The sequence below is a fragment of the Solanum dulcamara genome, chromosome 12 (assembly GCF_947179165.1).
Source record: "Solanum dulcamara chromosome 12, daSolDulc1.2, whole genome shotgun sequence".
Lineage (NCBI taxonomy): Eukaryota > Viridiplantae > Streptophyta > Magnoliopsida > Solanales > Solanaceae > Solanum > Solanum dulcamara.
In genome coordinates, this window is record NC_077248.1 from 8,617,308 (window position 1) to 8,636,998 (window position 19,691).

Here is a 19,691-nt window from a genome sequence, read left to right on the forward strand (position 1 = left end):
CTCAATGCTTACCTACAAACTATTTCCTGAGTCGGAACTCATAATGTATAAACATAAATCAATCAACCACCAACCAAATTCAACCCTACAAAATTTGTTCACTAAACAGAACTGGGGAGTGACAGATTGTTATTATAGAAGGCAACTCACTGAAAAGCAGAATCTCCTCCTATAACAAGTCCCAATTACTGACACTACAATGGCTGCTAAGAAAAAATATGGTTAAATCTGATATATGTTACACAGGAGTAGATCTCCTCACAGTACAAGACACTATTATAAACAAACTTAAGGCATGAAAGATCAGGAAGTACAGTCTAAATGATTATTTGCAGTATTGTTTGGGTTGTTTTTGGTCTGCCAGCCTCAGAAAATGTCCTCAAACACGTGGCCACTGTTCTGCTAGTCTCTTTCTGTTTTAGTATTAAACCAAAATATACAATTCAAGGAAGAAAAAATTAATGCTACTACACCATTCGGACTCAAATGGATGGTATAGCCATTTGACTTCAGCAAAATAACAGAGAATGCAAACTTCTTGATTGTTGCATGCATTTTGCACGTAGCTTTTAGGTCTTCAATCCATGTACTCTTATCAGGTCAACCTCATTCCTTCTAAATTTCCACTCCCTACGCATAGAAGGCACTCCTATCACTTTCTGAATGACTGCATGCAAGATACAAAAAGAAAATTACTGAAACTAGAAATATGTGTGTTCCCCCACGATCAACTGTATGATGCAGAGAGGTAGTAGACCAGCTTCAACTGGTTAGGATCGCTTGACTTGGAAGCAGATAATCAGTTCTTCTCTTAAAGTTTGCTCAAGAGGTTTCATAAGTGAGTTCAAGTATTGCCTACCTGATTCTAAAATTAAAGTGCATTTGCCTGCAACACAACAGTTTGAATCACGATGTTAGTTATCAGTTTATTAACTTAAACAAACAAAATAACATAGAAAAGCAACATTTGGCACAAATACGACCTTATTAACATAGCAGTATTTGTTCTACACTAGAAGTACCTCGCAACACAATAAAGTTTTATACTTTGTCGATGAAGCAAATAACAAGTGAGTTTAGATACAATTGTTGTAAACATGTTCACCTCCATCACAATTTACCTACTATCATTCCTCCTCCATCCCATTTCAATTTACTTGAATCCTTTCTTTAACTAAAATATTTCTCATTCCCAAGAAATCGATATTATTTCACACATTCTTTACTTGATGTGGAATTTCTATAATATCCCACTTTCATGCATTTTAAGAAATGCACATGACTGGATCATCCGATTCAAGAGGGAAGGAATTAAAAGTGTTCACTTTTTCGGGAGATCTAGAGTTAAGCTAGCTATTACCAGGGGCGGACCCACGTGGTATCAAGGGGGTTCATCCGAACCCCCTTCGTTAAAAAATTACACTGTATATATAAGATAAATTTTTTAATTTATGAGTATATAATTAACATTAAACCCCCTGAACATAAGCCAAGGGACTAGCTCAGTGGCAAAGGGGTTCAACATTTTGCCTTAGCTTGTCTCAACTCGCGGGTTCAAATCCGAATAAGCACATTTTTTTTTCCAGATCTTAGGTAATAAAATGTTGAACCCCCTTCATAAAATTCCTGGTTCCGCCACTGGTTATTACATATTAAAACTAAAAGAAATTCATATGGAGATTGTATAAGAAGAAAAAGGAAATGCAAACCTTGTCAAAAAACAACTTTCTGACTAGATGAACAGTGACAATATAAAAAATTAGTCTCACTTTCTGCCTCATTTTTCTTGCCAAAAATAACCAAAATTTAAGCATAATCCAATATTCAGGAGCAGCATCTTTTCCTCCATCAACACAACCAAATTTAGCCTCCTCAGATTAACAGCATCAAGTTAGAGTAGGAACCCTCAATCCCTGAGTTTTCTCCTGCCCTATTCTATCCAGTGAAATTGGCACCGACATTTCAGAGGTGCCTAGCTCTTCCAGAGAAAACACACATATTCCAACTTCTATTCTTAGACATGCTGATATTACAGGTCTCATATTCTTCATCCATCCATAACCATTTTAAACTTTCCTCCAAACTGGCATCTCCTTCGTTTGGAATCTCTTGACAATCCAAAAGCCACTCGAATCATTTATGCCCAACAGTGAACTGCTAACCTACACTGACTGCATCCCAAACCGACACAGTTGAACAAGTAGAGAACTATTGACACCAACTTTCTAGGTTTATGGATTTAGACAGCTACACTTCATCATACTCCTCAATTAATATGAACAAGATCTACGATCTCCGTGGACACAATGTTATCCAAACTCCCAACATGAGTGACTATCTTTTCATTACTCAATTCCGACATATATTATAGATACAGTGTATACAAGTTTCCAACATGGAAAAAATTGGAACTATGTGTTGAGAATATAAATATTATAAATATAAACTCTTTGTAAACATGGATTAGGTTTAAAATCCATGTTCTTGTGCAATAATTAGGAGTAGAAATTACTTTTCTTTCCTTTTATGGGTTACTTGTAAACATTATTTAAGTCCCAACATGTTTGACCAAATAATAAAGTAATTCATTCCCAAAATCTCTTTCTTCTCTTTTCTTTACACTATCTACATTAAAAAGTATGAATATTGAGCATTGGTGGGGGGGCAAGGCAGAAAGAATTATGAGAATGTGTGACTAGGTCTTTTTACATGAACACTTTACTATGTACATTATTATGTTTCCCAATGTGGGCCCTAACATCAAGCATAACTATATGCACTGATCTGATTGCATTTAACATTTTAACTAACACCTCAGGCTGGAGCATACAAGTGGTATGCACCGAGTTTGTTACGAATGTAATAACTTATACGAACACCCGTGAAAGACTTGGTGAATATATCTTCCAACTGATCATTTGACTTGACGAATTTCATGACAATGTCTCCTAAGTGTATCTTTCTCCAAGAAAGTGTGGCCCTTCTCCATGTGTTTAGTTCCCTCATGAAGCACCAGACTCAATGAAACATGGAGAACATCTATCTGGTGCGAATGAGATCATTGTCTTGCTTCTCACTGGATCAAGCAACCTAATTTGTTTCTTGATTTTCCAAGGCAAATTACTTCAAAGTAAAACACAATATGTAGAAGTCGAACGTCTATTAGAAGATAACCCTACTCAATCTATATCTGTGTATTCAGTATTTTCTCATGCCCTCGTTCTCAAAAAATAATCTTCTTCAGAAGTTGATTCTATGTATCAAAAAATATAGATATACTTGAATACCAATGAGTCACATGGAGAGTCCATAAACTAACTTACAACACTCACAAAAAAGAATATAGACTATAGCATCCCAGTGAGTCACATGGAGAGTCCATTAATTAGTTTGTAACATTCACCAAAAAGGCAATATCATCCCGAGTTACTGTGAGGTAATTCAACCTACCAACCAACTACCTATATCTTGCATGGTCACTAAAGGACTAAGATGGACCTAGTAGAAACTTAACATTTGGATCCATAGGAGTGTCAATGGATCTATAACAAGAATGTCTAGAGCATACTTACACTGGAGATGAGAATATTTGATCTGAACTGAGAGACCTGAATACCTAAAAAGTACCCAATTTGTCTAGATCCATACTCCGGAAGTGCTGAAAGAAGTGTTGCTTCAATTTAGTAATGTGTAGACAAAGAAAGAGATAAGACCTCAAACATTGAAGTTGAAATTAGAAAAGATCTGTGAATTCCTTCAAATTAATGGTTGCTTGTCAAAATCACCACCTAATAATAGGTGTAAGATTTACTATACGAAAACTTAACATATGCGAGGAAGTTATAAATGATTGTGTGCTACACGTGGCTCCTCCTTGACCTTAGTGAGGTGCACTTATTGGGTGGTTTGACTTCATGGGTTTCTTGTCCATAATGTGATTTTCCAAATAAGTGAACTTGACTTGATTTCCTTGTTTGAATTATCATTTATATCAAACACTTCCTTTCAAGTCGGAACATATAAATCATAGGCACCAAACTTATTAGAAATGTTTTCACTTTGTAGTCCTATAGGAACCTTTGTAAAGATAGCCGATAGCAGTTTAGCTGCGCGAAAGGGTTTGTGATAATGTCCTTAGAAATAACCTTCTCCTAAACAAAGTGATACCTCTTTCTCTATTTTTAGTTCTTTTATGAAAAACTGGATTATAAGTTGTTAGAATAGGAATAGGTGTACCCAATCCTACTTAGAATAGGAATAGATTATAGTATTTTACTTGAAAAAGGATTATTTTATAGTATTTATAAATAGGGTCTTTGTGTAATATTGTTCTTAAACAGTTCAAGAATATTTCTCCTATATTTCTCACATGGTATCAGAGCCTCTACGATCTTGGTAAAGAATTAAAGAGCTTTTGCTGCCGGAAGGCGGCTATTACTCATATATGCCGCCCGTCTGGCCAATGATTATGTTAGCAAAAGTTTGGGTCATCGTATATCTTTTCGGTGACTATTTTCTCATATCTAATTTGCGTAGCACCTTGCATCTTTTCAGTGACTATTTTTTCATATTTAATTTGCGTAGTACCGTGCATTTTTTCGGACTACTTTCTCATATCTATTTGTGTAGCACCGTGCATCATTCCAGTGATTACTTTCTCATATTCGATTTGTGTAGCACCGTGCCATCTTTCCGATGACTACTTTTTCATATCTGATTTGCGTAGTACCGTGCCATCTTTTCGGTGACTACTTTTTTATTTATGTAGGGTCGTGCCATCATTCCGACCCTACCCATATAATTTTTGTTTTCCAGTAGGGTCGTGCCATCATTCCGACCCTACCCATATCATTCTCTTTCTCAGTAGGGCCGTGCCATCATTCTGACCCTACCCATGTAGTTTTATTTCTTAGATTGTGACCATTTTCAACCATCAAATCTAATAATCTAGGGCATGAGCATGTTCCGACCAGTTTTACGGTGACTTTCTTGTTTAAGATCTACTCATCTCTTCATTTCGAGGCGTTCCATATATTTTATACCAGATTTCGAGCATTTTTCAGCGGCCATTGCATTGTTTCTGAGAGATCTGAGTTTTCCTGCAGTGTTTTCTTTCTGTTTCAAATTTACTTTCGCCAAAAAAAGAAGAAGAAGAAGGCATACTCAAATATTTGGACTAGATTACAGTGATATTTTCTCTCTCGTAGTTAAAATAGCATATGTCCGCCTTTTTCTATCTATAGTTGTCGTTCTCCATTGGCCTTTTAATCAGTTGAACATTAAGAATGTTTTTCTCCACGGTGATCTCTAAAAAGAAGTCTATATAGAGCAACCACCTGATTTTGTTGCTCAGGGGGAGTCTGGTAGCCTTTGTATGTCGATTGTGTAAGTCACTATATGGTCTGAAACAGTCTTCTCAAGTCAATCTATGGTCTGAAACAGTCTTCTCAAGCTTGGTTTGGGAAGTTCAACATTGCAATTCAGGAATTTATCACTCTGTGTTTTATCGACATATCGCATCAAATTTAGTGTTTCATGAGGACTAAGCACATTGAGACTGATTTTCACTTTGTCAGAGAAAAGATACTCTCAGGAAATATTGTTACAAAGTTTGTGAAGTCAAGTAATCAACTTGCAGATATCTTCACTAAGTCCCTCACCGGTCCTCGTATTAATTATATTTGTAACAAGCTTGGTACATATGATTTGTATGCACTAGCTTGAGGGGGGGTATTAGAATAGGAATAGGTGTACACAATCCTACTTAGAATAGGAATAGATTATAGTATCCTACTTAGAATAGGAATAGAAATATGAATAGTTTATCGTATTCTACTTGGAAAATGATTGTTTTATAGTGTCTATAAATAGGGTCTTTGTGTAATATTGTTCTTACACAATTCAATAATATTTCTCCTATATTTCTCACAGAAGCTATACCTGATGTTGCTTGATTATCACAATAAAACATTATTTCATTAATGTTTACAAACTTCAATTTTCAATTTACTTGTTTAACACATTTAATCACATATAGTTGTTGCCATGGCTCAATATTCAGCTCTTTACTAGATCGAGCAACAACATTCCACTACTTCTTTTCCATAATACAAGATTACCAAAAAAATGCACAAAATCCAAATTAGTGTTATCAAAGGTGCTTAAGCCCTAAAGCGAGTCTCAAAACGTGTTGAGCGCTTCGTCTCGCTTAATGTGTACTTCAGTAACGTTATCAAGGTTCTAAGACATAATTTTCCTTGCCAATGAGCCTCTTCTGAAGAGGCGACACTAAACGATTGATATTTCACTTTATCATATATTTTATTTTTGAAACAGGTAACTTTGTGTATTACTACATAGGCAGTACTGAGCCATATTTACAATAAGATCATCAAATCCAGCTATCTGATCCTAAATTGAGTCTAGTACATCAACTAGGGAGATAGTGTCATTGGAGTATAGTTGATAACACCAAAAACACAGTAGCGACAAGCAATTAAGCTTGACTTTTTGCATACTGTTTTCTATACTATCAAAACGTCTAAAATTCCTCTCCCTCCATATTGCCCACCAAATGCTAGCAGGGACAATTCTCCATCTCTCTCTGCTCTTAGACTGCATTCCAGCTTCTTCCCAACTCTGAATGGCTTCAGCGATCTTGCATGACTTTGAGATTTAGGAATAGTCTCCAGAGCTGGCTAGTTACTCTGCAGTGTAGAAAAAGATGGTTAACTGTCTCAGCAGTTTCCCCACAAAACAGGCACCTTGAGCACAATGGAATCCCTCTCCTCATTAGGTTGTCTTGGGTCAGAACTGCTTCCTTAGCCAATAACCACACAAAACATGATACTTTAGAGGGGTATTTTGGATTTCCAGATTCCTTTCCAACGCCAGTTACTAGTCAACTGGTAGGAGTTGTTCAACCAGTTATACGCACAATTCACCTTGAAAATACCCTTTCTGTTGCCCTTCCACCATAAAGTATCCTGACCCCCCCTCCAAACCATTGAGTGTACCAATGGTGTTGTAAAAATCAGCACATCTCTGAATCTCCCAATCATTTAACTGTCCTCTAAAAACGAAGCTCCACCCTTAAGGAAACCAGTAATCAGCTATGGACTTGTGCTGGTGTGACACTCAGGTACTAATATCTGGAAACAGATTTCTATCCGGACAGCCTCATGCCACACATCCTTCCAGAAGTCGGTTCTTTTCCCATTTGCCACTTGGATCCTTGTATTGTTTTTGAAATCATCCCACAAGGATCTAATGGACCTCCATACACTTACTCAGTAAGGTGTAATTACAGTTTTGGTCATCCAGTAATCTCCTCCTTCATACTTTGCATAAATGACTTCCTTCCAGTAGGATTGATTTTCATTGCAAAACTTCCACAGCCATTTCATTCTGAGAGCCTTGCTCTGATTTTTCAAGTTCTTAATACCCAATCCCCCATGTCTCGTACCCACTGTTACAGCATCCCAGTTGACCAGGTTATAACTCTTTTTCTCATTGTTTCCCTGCCACAAAAATTTTCTTCTGATTTTGTCCAATCTATCGATGACCGTCTGAGGAATTGGAAACACTGACATCATATAAGTTGGGAAGGCATCAAGGACATAATTTATCAAAGTCAGTCTCCCACCTCTGGACAAATATTGTAATTTCCACCTTGCTAGCTTCATCTCACATTTTTCTACCACCTTGTTCCAGATCTCATAAGACTGAGATCTAGCCCCCAGAGCATTCCTAAATATGTTGTTGGCAAAACACCTATTTCCCCACCCAGTATTGCATTTAGATATTCCATGTTTTGCACTTTATTGATAGGGTACAGATAGCTTCTCCTCCAATTGATGTGCAGACCTGAGAACCCCTCAAAAAGCACTAAAATCACCCTTAAAATCTTGAGTTGGCCTTCCTCAGCATCACATAAATAAGAGTATTGCAGATGAGTCACTTCCACGCTGTTATCTCCATTTCTGCCAACCTCAAAAACACTCAACCATCCCCTCACCTTTGCAGTTTTAATCATGCTATTCAGACCCTCCATAACAATTTCAAATCTTTGTTCATACATTTGTCATTCATGCTAATAATTATTAGTCTTGGATTAAACAATATTTTGTATTTTTTCTCCCTTTGTGCCTTTTACATTAAAGTCCATGCTTTATTTGCGCTTTCCTCTTAAAGCCCCAATGGACCTTAAAGTTTTTTTGCACTTTTTGCTTTTGATAACGCTGATCCAGATGTAGAATGTCAACTAATTGGTTGACCAGCCTAATCTACATCAAAGGATCCTTTAATGTGAGTGTTTCCTTTATCTTCAAGCAACAACTCTTGGCCTGGTGCCTTTTTTATGTGTCTTAAGATTGGTAAAGCAGCATCTCATTGACTGGTATTGCAGATGCATTGACTGACTTACTACACCCACAACAAAAGAAACGTTTTTTTAGGTAATAATGAGATAGTCTAACTTCCTAACTAGCCTTTGGTAACTTTTAGGATTTGTCATGACTTCCCCTGATCTGATAACAGTTTACTGTTCAGATCCATCAGACTACAACAGGTTTACAATCCATCATACCTATGTATTTAAAGGTAACTAGTACATACTTTCTTTGTGAAATAACATTGTCTCTTGATTGGGCCTCAAAATACCAAGAAAATATTTTAGATGTCCTAAATTCTTGATCTGAAAATGACTAGTTAGATATTTTTTTATTGAATGATTTTCTCATGATCATTGCATGTAATAGCTTTGCCATATATATATATATACCAAAAGATAAACAGATTGACCAGGTATGACAGTAGAATGCTGTGCGAGCTACTTCAGGAGAAAGTAGGAATGGGACCAATCACTGATGAAAACAAGATAAGGATAGAGAATCTACAAATGGAATGCTTCAATCTACCTTTTTCTTAAAGCATCTATCTTTCTTCTTCTGACAAAATTTGGTCAAGGCTGCTTCTCCGGCAAGTTTAGAAGGATTTGTCGTGTTTCCACAACCAATGCCGCTGGCATCACCACTTCCATTTTTGCCAGCTAACCCATTATCACTTTCCCCATTTGTGCCTCCAGCATTTATAGCTGTGCAGCTTCCATCCAGCACATTGCTTCCGCGGTTACTTCCCGAAGCACTTCTGTTCAAACTGTGATATTCAGGGTTCCCTTCACAAGGCCTAGCTAGACTGTTGAATGAAGCACAACTTGGGCCACCCACAGTCAGTTTCTTCAATGAGAAATCTACCTGGGTGGAAGTGCAATCTTGATCTAGGTCATGGAAGTGATAATGGTGGTGGTAATGAACTAGGATGTCTGTGTGAGAGCCTCGCGGAACAAGACTGTCTGTAGCTTGCATGTTACAAGGCTTAAGCTTAACTTGAGGCACTTGCTGACGGGAGATTCTGAAGTCAATTTTCGCAGGCTTGAAAGCTGATGATGAGTACAAACCTTTAATTGTTGATGTTGCTTCCGCCTTGTCTCTAGAAAGTAATGGTTCCTCGGAAAGTCTATTAGTGGTGGACCCCTTATCTATAATATTGTCAGTTCCACTTGAACTTGGATATAGAAATTTCTCATTTGTATGAGTTGGAATATCACGTACTGACTTCTTGGCAACTTCTTGGCCATTATTAATTAAAGAACTACCAAGCTTGATCCCATTAGGAGTCCTCGTTGGGTTTGAGGACGAATTATACCTGCAAAATGGTCCACGACAGAGCAAAAGGTAAATTTCTGAAAGTTCCCCATCCAACAAAGGAAATCAGCACAGCTCTGACAAAAAGTTTAGAAAGAGCATAACTAGTGAATATTGTCTCCAAACCTTGAGAAAGCTGAAAGATCTGATCTTCTCAAAACACTACGATCATCTTGAGCACTTTTTTCTGGTTCTTTTGGTTCTCTTAGCCTTTTCAAACGTAGCTCTTTAGATTCACCAATGGATGAATTATTGATTTCTAATACCTGCACAGCTTTGTTCAACCTTCTACTGTTGGTCCGAGGATGAGTTGTCGCAGCAGTCACATCATGATATTCAGTGGATGGAAAATTACCATCTAGAATTGCCTGGTGTTCATCCATCTTCAAACTGCTTGGGTTGGAATTTATTGCCAGCAGGGTCTTATGTTCTGCATCAACAAGTTTGACTGGAAGCTGAATTGCATTTTCAGGTCGTGACTGCTGATTTCTAGGTATGCCCTTGAGAGAGGGTTTTTTTGCAATGTAATCTTCAATGGAACACATGATACATACGTTTCAGTCAACTAAGAAACACTAAAGCCAGAGAGAAGAAAAAGATTAGAAATACTCATTACCAGGATGTTCTTCTTCTTCTTGGCATTTCCTTTTGGCATTTCTCTCTGCATTCTTGTTAGCAGCAGTTTCTGCATTTGAACGAATAACCTGTGCACAAGTGCTGTCTGGACACTCAGGCACCTGCTTGAATGGAGACACTGTCTGAGGGCTACCAGCTTCAACAGCTTGCTTTGTCCAGGAATTCTGCAAAATACAAATTTCAGACTCAGAAAGAAATATTATACAAATCATTCAGTACTTCTATTGGTCATTAAGCCTTGGAATTTTGATGCTTAACAGGGATATCATTATAGAACTATTATGTTGAATCATGATGACAATGTGACTAAGAAAAACACATTGAGTTTTGGAGTCTTCTTTCCTTCCCGTAAGAAACTTATATAAGCATTGTTTTTGATTGCTCGGACATATAAAATTATCTCTATCACAATGGACTAACCAATGGATTCTAACTCGAATGAAGTTGTGCATTTCTACCTCGTTTGGTTGCTTCAAAAGTTCGTGTTCTAAATGTGTCAATATATGTCTCAGACTCTCGTCTACATGTACTAATCGGTAGAACATTTTGAAAAAAGAAAAGGAAGTTCCTCAATTATCTAATGCTTCAAATAACTATGAAAGAGTAGATCTAGCCCATTTTCGAGGCTGTTGCTATCATGTGTTATCTTCTGCATGTAAATAAATGATAATAAGCTAAAAGGTAGATTTTGCAAAATGTCCTTTTATTTCTAGGGAAGGCAACCAAATGGCAATACCTGTGTGCCATTTCCATCTTCACTGCCTTTACCAACATTTAGGCTGTACCGCCCATTATCTTTCCCGTCATTGCTAGCACTGTTGTTTTCAGACTGCTCACTGCTTTTTGATTTTATAGATTTTTGGGTTTGAGTACCGCTTTCGCTCCCACTTCCACTAGACTGAGAAAATGAGGACAAAGTAATTACGGTATAACACAAAAACACTTGGAAGAAAAAGAAATGGCATATAACACATAACGAAAGAAACAGCCTATAACTAGACAAACAGCCCACCAACAAATAAGCAGAAACATATCTCCATAACAAATCAGTACTGTATTTAGTTATATTGATGGACATCAATGCATCAGCCGTTCTTTTTACACAAAGATGCATGCAAGAAAAAAGGGATATTGAGAGTAATGATGTCTCACACTATGGCATCTTCTCCACACATGCTGCCACAGGTTCTTGAGCTCATTCTTTCGTATAGGTTTTACCAGGAAGTCGAGCGCACCTTTTGACAAACACTTGAAGACTAAATCCATTGAATCATGAGATGACATCACTGCACATGGCCCTCATCAGTCATCAGGTGTAGAGGTATAACAGTATCAATTCAAAATTAAACATGGTATAGTAAGAGTTTTACCAATAGAACTGGCAAAACAGCAGGGGTTACTTACTGATAACAGGAACAGTCTTGCGTGTGTAGTGGCTCATGATTTTGGATAGGAGACCTAAGCCTGACAAGCAAGGCATTACAACCTCTGTCAACACTAGATCAATGTGATTGGTCAGGTTTTCCAGTATCTTCCAAGCTTGCAATCCATTGGCTGCTTCTATAACTGCAAATAACAAAGTTTAATTAGATAATAAAAGACAATAAAGATGGGAAGAGAGCAACCAAACAAAAGATATTTACAAAAAGTGCAGCAGATAGAAGTCATGAATTGAACGTGTAATACAAAGGGAAAATCATAGAGAACCACATAGGCGAACTGTGGTAAAATCTCAGATGAACAAGTCACTGAAACTATGCACAAGTTGCTCTGACCAAATACCACAAATATGAAACTTGAAACTTCATATTAAGTTGAAGTGAAAATATGTATCTATATTGACAAGATTCATAATAGAAACTAATTAGATGATCATGACCTATTTATATACTCCCTCCGTCCCATTTTATATGAGTTAGTTTGACTTGGCACGGAGTTTAAGAAAGATAGAAAGACTTTTGAAACTAGTGGTTAAAATAAGTGATAGATGTTTATGTGGCTATAAATCATTTTATTTAGGGTAAAATGGGCACTTTAAAGTTAAATTGTTACTTAATATAGAAATGTGTCATTCTTTTTGGGACTGACTAAAAAAGAAAGTGAGTCATATAAACTGGGATAGAGGGAGTATTAATTTACACAGCCAAAAACCTAGGGAATGGAACTAAGTTGCTAGATCAGTAAAAGGATGTCAGCAGCTCTTCATCTAGACTTGCTGCTGGCTCCCCTTCAAATAACTCTCATTACAAAATATGGCATGAGGTTAGCAGCATCTGAGATGAGCATAACAAGCCATACAATAAAGACATTTTTAATAAATCAATTATTGGTGTCGTGGGGACCGGAGACCCCCCCCCCCCCCTCTCCTCCTCTCCCAACAACATGCAATAAGTTTACAACTAGAAAACCTACATCAAAATATGCTTCGCTAAAAAATGATAAACCAATCATCCATACAAATGGAAGCTCGTGGTACATACAAAATTAATAGAAGGCATGCCCAAAAATGCATAAAATCATATTTCATTCTTTCAAATGTTCTCCTATTTCTTTTCCCCCAAAGGACCCATATAAGTGCCAACGGAACGACATTCCAAGTTTCACATCTCCTTCTCCTCCCGAATATCCAGCTATGTTTGATGTTCTTCACTACCCATTGTACGCTGAACGTGTCTAGGACTGTCTACCACAAGTTATCAGGTACCCTGCTATGTACAAATAAGTGGTTCACATATTCTCCAGAGTGCTTACACATGAAGCACTAACTGATATATGATTTGTTTTTTTTCTCAAATTTCTGCCAGCTTGCATGCAAATACGTGGACATTCCTTGGTGCTCTAGCAATTCACGCTGCCGTAAGCGAAAAACTCTGTTCCTCACTTTTAAGAGCCCTGCATATAATGACTTTGCCAAAAGAGGACACTCTCCTTTCCTTTCTATCTCCACATGTCATGGTCCAATTAGGTGATATTCTGTTGTACCTCCCAATTCTGTAGTTTTTTTCTAAATCCTAAATCCCATTTTACTTCCCCTCTCTGTTTCTCATTGACCTGGCTGTAGCATCCCACGAAACAGAGATGTGAAAACCCGTAAGGTAACTGAAGCTTAGACATCATGACCACATCACCTCTATCTACAACGACAACGACATACCTAGTGTAGTCCCACAAGTAGGGTCTAGGTAGGGTGGTGTGTGCGCAACCGTCTACCTTGTGGAGGTAGAGAGGTTGTTTTTGATAGACCCTCGACTCAAGTAAAGAATAACATCACCTCTATCTCCAGAAGCTAATTATACACTCATTGCCAACCTTGCAAGTGACACTGTCATTGAACATCTCCTGTTCCTTCCTAGTGCTTCTCCACAATTCGCACCCATAATGTGTAGTGATGCTGCCAGCGGCCAGCCCTCTATCCCCTTTCTGCGCATCGTATGTCTGTGATCATCCTCCATAACATCTTTCCTCATTCCAGAATGTCCATACCCACTTCCGAAATAGTGTTATTCTGAAATTATTAAGCTCTTTTACTCCAAACCATCCATACTTGATGGGTGATGTGACCACGTTACTATTCACCAAATGAATTTTTCTCATCCCATCATTGTTGTCCCATAAGAGGTTCTTGTGGAGTTTTTCCAATTTTTCAATAACAGTAACTGGGCATGAGGACATATAATACGTTGAATTGCTTGATAACGTGATCTTAATCAACGTTATGTTCCCCTTATAACAAATATATCTTCTATCACCCCTCCGGTCTCTTCTCAATTCTTTAAATTGATGTATTCCAAACAGTGTGATTATGCGCCAAGCAGTAACCCTAAGTAGGTTGTTGAGATTATTCCTCTCTTGCAACTGGACACATGTGCTAGCTCCTCAGCATTCTCCCTCTCTCACAGAGATAATCTCGCACTTCTTAAGGAGACCTGACATCACCTAGAACCGATTAATATTAGTCTCAAAATAGATACTACAGTACTCTGCATCACAGAACACCAAGGTATCATCCACGAACAATAGGTGAGAGACTTTGACAGTATTATTCCCCCAATACTGCCTTGAAACCATTTAAGTGGACCCTTTTACCGCTTAGTCTATCATCTTGCTCGATATTTCCATAACTAGACAGAACAACATAGACAATAACAAATATTCTTATCCCAAGCCTCCTGAGATTCCAAGGAAACCACATGGAATCCCGCCCACTAAGACCAAAGTTCGTTATGATCAGTATGTAGAATTTGATCCACCTTCTTCACTTTTCCCATCCCATATGTTTTGCATTACAAAGTCCGGGAAGTTCCAATTCACATGATCATCAGACTTTTTACGATTCAGCTTGTATAAGACGACTGGTTCTATAGGACTTCTCTTCCTTCAGCTAATGTATTCTAGGTATGCGACACAATTTTACACAAGACCTTTTTTTAGGGAGAGGAAGAGGGACTTACATATGGTGTTCATTTGACATAGAAAAAGCTTACGACAAAGTAGCTAGGGGATTCACTGAAGATGTTTGGAGGCTAACGGTGTACTTGTGGCGTACATTAGGGTAATTAAGGACATATAGTATAGAAACAAGATGCGAGTGAGAACAGTGAGAGGAATTTTGCAACTAAATCTTCAAAAGAGATTGGTGCTCGTTAGGGCTTTTCACTTTTGATTACTCTGATTTTCATCAGGTTAACTGTAACGACCCATTTCTGTAGTTATGGATAAGCCAATGGGAAAGAAATTTGGGCCGGAAACTTTTGAGTAGTAAACTAGGAAATTTCGAGACTAGGCCAGACTAGGATGGAATTTGAGTCAGGTGGGGTCTAGGGCAATCCGGTAATGGATTAGGGTTTGATTTCTGAGTTTTGATTGTTTGAACTAGTAGTTAAGACGTTAAGAAATCCATAGGGCCTAACGGAAGTGAATTCAGATCAGCAGAACTCTCGAAATTGAATTTGGTGTGAAGAGTTATTTTAGAACATCAAGGTTTAAGGTTGTGTTGCAAAATGGGTGTTGGGACACGAACTCCGAGTTTCTATATCCATGCAAGCCACTGTAGCGGGTTGAATCCCTCCGTGGTGGGGGCTGCTATAGCGGGATAATCGCGGGTTTTAAGTCAGAAAAGTCGAAAAACCGTTTTTATTTCTGCAACTTCGTTCTTGGGAATCTAGAGATGACCTAGGGCTATTTATTTTCAGTTTTCAATTTTCCACCAATTTCTTCGGTAAAGGTAAGTTATTCATTGCTCTAACTTGTAATTCGATTCTTACACCTTAGAATCTATGATTCTCTTAGAGGAAGGTTTTGGTCTGAAATTAATGGTGGAAAAAGTCCTAATTGGGGGAGATGATCATGAAATTGGCCAAGGATTAGGATTTTGATATAATTCGGATAATGTAGGCCATTGTTCATTGATTATTTGTATTGTTGTTTGTTTTAGACCAAGAACGAGCCAAAGCATTGGAAAAGGGAAAGGTCCAGTTCGTTAGAGTTTTCAAAACTTGTTTCGAGGTAGGTGTTGTGTTTTCCCCGTTTGAGTTATATGTGCCAGTTAACTACTTCACTAGTATTGCGTACATGATATACAATTAAGGAAAAGAAAAAACCATGAATTGAAATGATATCTTGTGGTCAAATTGCATGCAATGAATGTATTACTTGGTTGTACAGGTGTGTGTGCCTATTCATTGTGGTTGTAATTGTGATATATGAATTCATGTTGAATCGGGTACCACGCCGGTTCACTAACTATTGAAATGGGTACCACGTTGGTACACTAACAGTTTGGATATGGGTTCCGTAAGAGGACCATGGTTGATTGTTGAATGGTGATTGAGTATGTTTAACTATATAATGATTTAAAAGTTGACATATGCCTTACTATGTTGTAGTTTCTTTCTCATATCTCATTTACTGGAAATGGCCGTGTGATCCTATCAGTAAACTGTGGTTGTGTACTGATACTGCATTTGCTCTTTCTTTGTTGAGTACAGGGCATATTCAAGCGGCTGTTGAGAGACCTTAATTTGGAGAGAATTGATAGTTTTGATTCAAGGGTGGGCCAGTTCTTTCAGGCTGTTGTGGATTCATCTTAGCTCTTGGTCTTTTCCTTTCGGACTCAGACTTTTAGACTATTGTTCTCTTATTTATTGTTTCCGGGGGTTGCATCCCTTTATTCTTGGCCATTAGATAGAGTTTTGGCACAATGACTTTCAGGTTCTAGGGAGCTAATATCCGCATGTTTTTTATAACATTATCTTAATTTATGGGAACTCAGTTTTTAAACTAATTATTTAAACAGTTTCCACATATTTAAATGCGTGTTGATTGATAGTATACTTTAGCTTGGTGTAGCATTGATTCTCCCACCGAAGGGTTCGTGTGCGTGCCACTCACATGTCAGGGTCGTGACATTAACATCCACTGGCAACACCATTATGTGTTGGGTAATAAAAATTCAGAAAAATATACTATAAATGGCGCCCAAACTCCTACCTTTAAGTACCCAATGTTATAAGCAATATCCGATTGCTCTGCATATAATCATTACCAGGAATTAAAACAAACTCAGATGTACAGTTTGGCTCATCTTTTTGTCCGTCGTATTTGATTCTTGCAAGCTAGAGTTAAAAGGATAAAAGGAAAGGCTGAAGCTATGCAGATACAAGAACAAGCTAGGTTTTCAACAAAATAGTCAAATGTTATCTATTTGCTAATAATCCGTCAAGCTAAAACTCAAACTAGACAAAAAAAGAACTAACCTTCATAATTGCAATTTCGAAGTAAAGCAGAGACGACATGTCGTGTTGAATCATCATTCTCCACCAGCAGCACTTTAATGGAAGTGACATGAAGAAATTGTTGCCAACAGACTGCTGACCCCTGACTCTGTTGCTGTTCTTGCAATTTCAAACCACGTTGAGCTTGCAATGTGATATCCCTCTCGTCTATCCTGTCATTACTAATCATGTCAATTTTGAACTCATTATCCTTAACTGTATTTATCCCTTCACCAGAAATTCCATCTCCGATAACCTTGTCCTCGTCTAACATTTTTTTGTCTTCATCACCGATGATTTTCATTGAAACACTCCCTGCCAACCAAAAAGTACTGATGATAAGGAAGATGTGATGCCAACATAACCTTTCATGAATCCTTGTCAGCTAAAGCAAAGTCCACATTGCTTCTTCTTCTTCAAAAACCCAAATTCTTCATATACAAACCCTCTCATACCTATTCCACATCAGAAATGTTAAAACTATCAATTGAATAGCAAAATCAACAAGATTAATATACTACTTAATTAAACCTAACAACAACAACCCACTGTAGTCTCATAGAGTGGAGTCCAGAGAGGACCCTTATTTCAAGCCAAAGCATAACAACAAAATAATACGATAATCGATATATGAGAACAATACTAATAAACCTAACCTTTACACAAAAATTCCTCAAACCCTGAAATTGATGAAACTATTAGATACGGCACCTTCAAATCTCATAAAGAAAAACAGCTATAAAAATTGCTCTGCCACCGAAATTCCGTTAAACCGAGCAAAAAAATAGAGCAAAGGCGTCATGAAAATTGAATTGGAATTATAATTAGCAATTATATCATGATGAATTCTACACAAAATTAAGGAACAGACTGAAAAAAAATAACTTGCTTTATCCAGAAAAAAAACAAGAGGGCTTTTCGACAAGATTTTCACAGTAAGATTTTATTGGAGTTGATGATGTGGACAGATTGTAGGTCCCACTAACGCCACGTAGGATCGAGATTGTTCCACGTCAGTCATACATGCTGAGGAAGAATCTAAAGAAGGAAGCTCGAAGGGCTGCTGCCGAATCGCGACAGATTTTTATGGAAAACACGTGTCGATGGCTGAGTATTTTTCGAGCTCACATTGTAAACAATAAATTTTCAAGCCGAGAAAAATAAATAATCAAGACTGAAAAATTGGAGTAACAAAGTGTAATATTTGATTTCAAAATGTAATGCGTGTTACAATCTCTATAGTAATCTTCTGATTCTTCAAATAATATGAAATATGTTGAAATTGAATTTGATTTAGAGTCAAGGGCTTGAATAGCTTGATTTTGAATCTTGGTCTTCAAATTTGGATTTGAATTATTCGTCACGAATACTTGTATGGTTATGACGAATAATAAATATGAACAAGTAACTTGATCTTGAACTTCTTGATATTTTCCTTCGTTCTTGATCTTGAACTTGAGCTTGAATTTGATTACTTGAATTTTGTAGCTTTGTAGAAAATTTGTGGCATTTGATCCATGTTCTCTCTTTTTGCTTCTTGTTCTTGAAAACCTCTCATCTGAGAATAATGAGGATCTCTATTTATAATTGTATGGAGTGGTATGAGGATGTGATTTGATTGGTTGGTTTGAACTGACCAATTAGATTTCTTTAGTGAAGAACTTTAATTTGATTGGTCAGAACATGTCACATATACACGTGCATTATTCTAGTGGCTCATTTAATTTGATTTAGATTGCCACATAACTTCGACACGTGACATGGTTTTAGTGGCTTATTTAATTTGACTTTGATTGTCACATAATTTTGGTACATGGCATGATTCTAATGGCTCATTTAATTTGACTTGGATTGTCATATAACTTCGACACGTGACATGATTTTAGTGGCTTATTTAATTTGACTTAGATTGCCACATAATTTTGGCACATGACATGATTCTAGTAGCTCATTTAATTTGATTTGGATTGTCATATAACTTTGACATGTAGTGTGGTTTTAGTGGCTCATTTAATTTGACTTGGATTGCCACGTAACTTTGACATGTAGTGTGGTTTTAGTGGCTCATTTAATTTGACTTGGATTGCCACATCATTTGGACTATTCTGTTGAATTTAATATAGTCCAAATTAATTTACGAATTCAAATCCAATATAATTTTAATATTTACACACATATTTTTAAACCTCGTGATATTAATTTAAATATATATTACGTGTTTTGAAATGACATTTACTCTTGAGAGTTGAGCTAGAAGCCGAATATGGATTTTGGCCGGATTTAGTAATTTTTGCTCAAATAGTATTTTTGTATTAAGTAGTTTATTAAATATGTATAAATATTAGGTTTAAAAAAATAATTATTAATATTTAAAATCATTGTTATAAAATTTAGAATCAATTAGGTTAAAATTTTGTTTTCAACTTTAAATATTAAATACGTTACATAAAAAGTTAAAATTAACTAGAAAAATAAGATATTTTCTTTTTTAAAAGAAATTAAAAAAATTATTGAAAACAGTTTTGAACTTGAAGCAAATTATTAATTACGTCTCAGAATTATTGATAGGATTAAAATC

General features: G+C 36.9%; 1 protein-coding gene across 4 annotated transcripts; it reads right to left on the minus strand.

The window, feature by feature from the left end:
- Positions 1 to 126: 126 nt before the first annotated feature.
- On the minus strand, positions 127 to 18,010 carry LOC129876140 (two-component response regulator-like APRR7). Of its 4 annotated transcripts, none has more exons than XM_055951478.1 (10): positions 17,770 to 18,010; positions 17,096 to 17,568; positions 11,745 to 11,906; positions 11,493 to 11,626; positions 11,077 to 11,238; positions 10,321 to 10,504; positions 9,831 to 10,233; positions 8,919 to 9,705; positions 860 to 886; positions 127 to 630 (listed from the first exon to the last, which is right to left on the minus strand). In XM_055951478.1, the coding sequence occupies exons 2-9, from the start codon at positions 17,415 to 17,417 to the stop codon at positions 872 to 874; spliced, it is 2,169 nt and encodes a 722-aa protein (XP_055807453.1). In that variant the 5' UTR covers positions 17,418 to 17,568; positions 17,770 to 18,010; the 3' UTR covers positions 127 to 630; positions 860 to 871. The 4 variants fall into 4 exon arrangements, with proteins under 4 accessions (XP_055807453.1, XP_055807451.1, XP_055807452.1 ...); XM_055951476.1 differs by having other exon boundaries at positions 127 to 667; XM_055951477.1 differs by lacking the exon at positions 860 to 886 and having other exon boundaries at positions 127 to 667.
- Between the last annotated feature and the right edge of the window lie 1,681 nt (positions 18,011 to 19,691).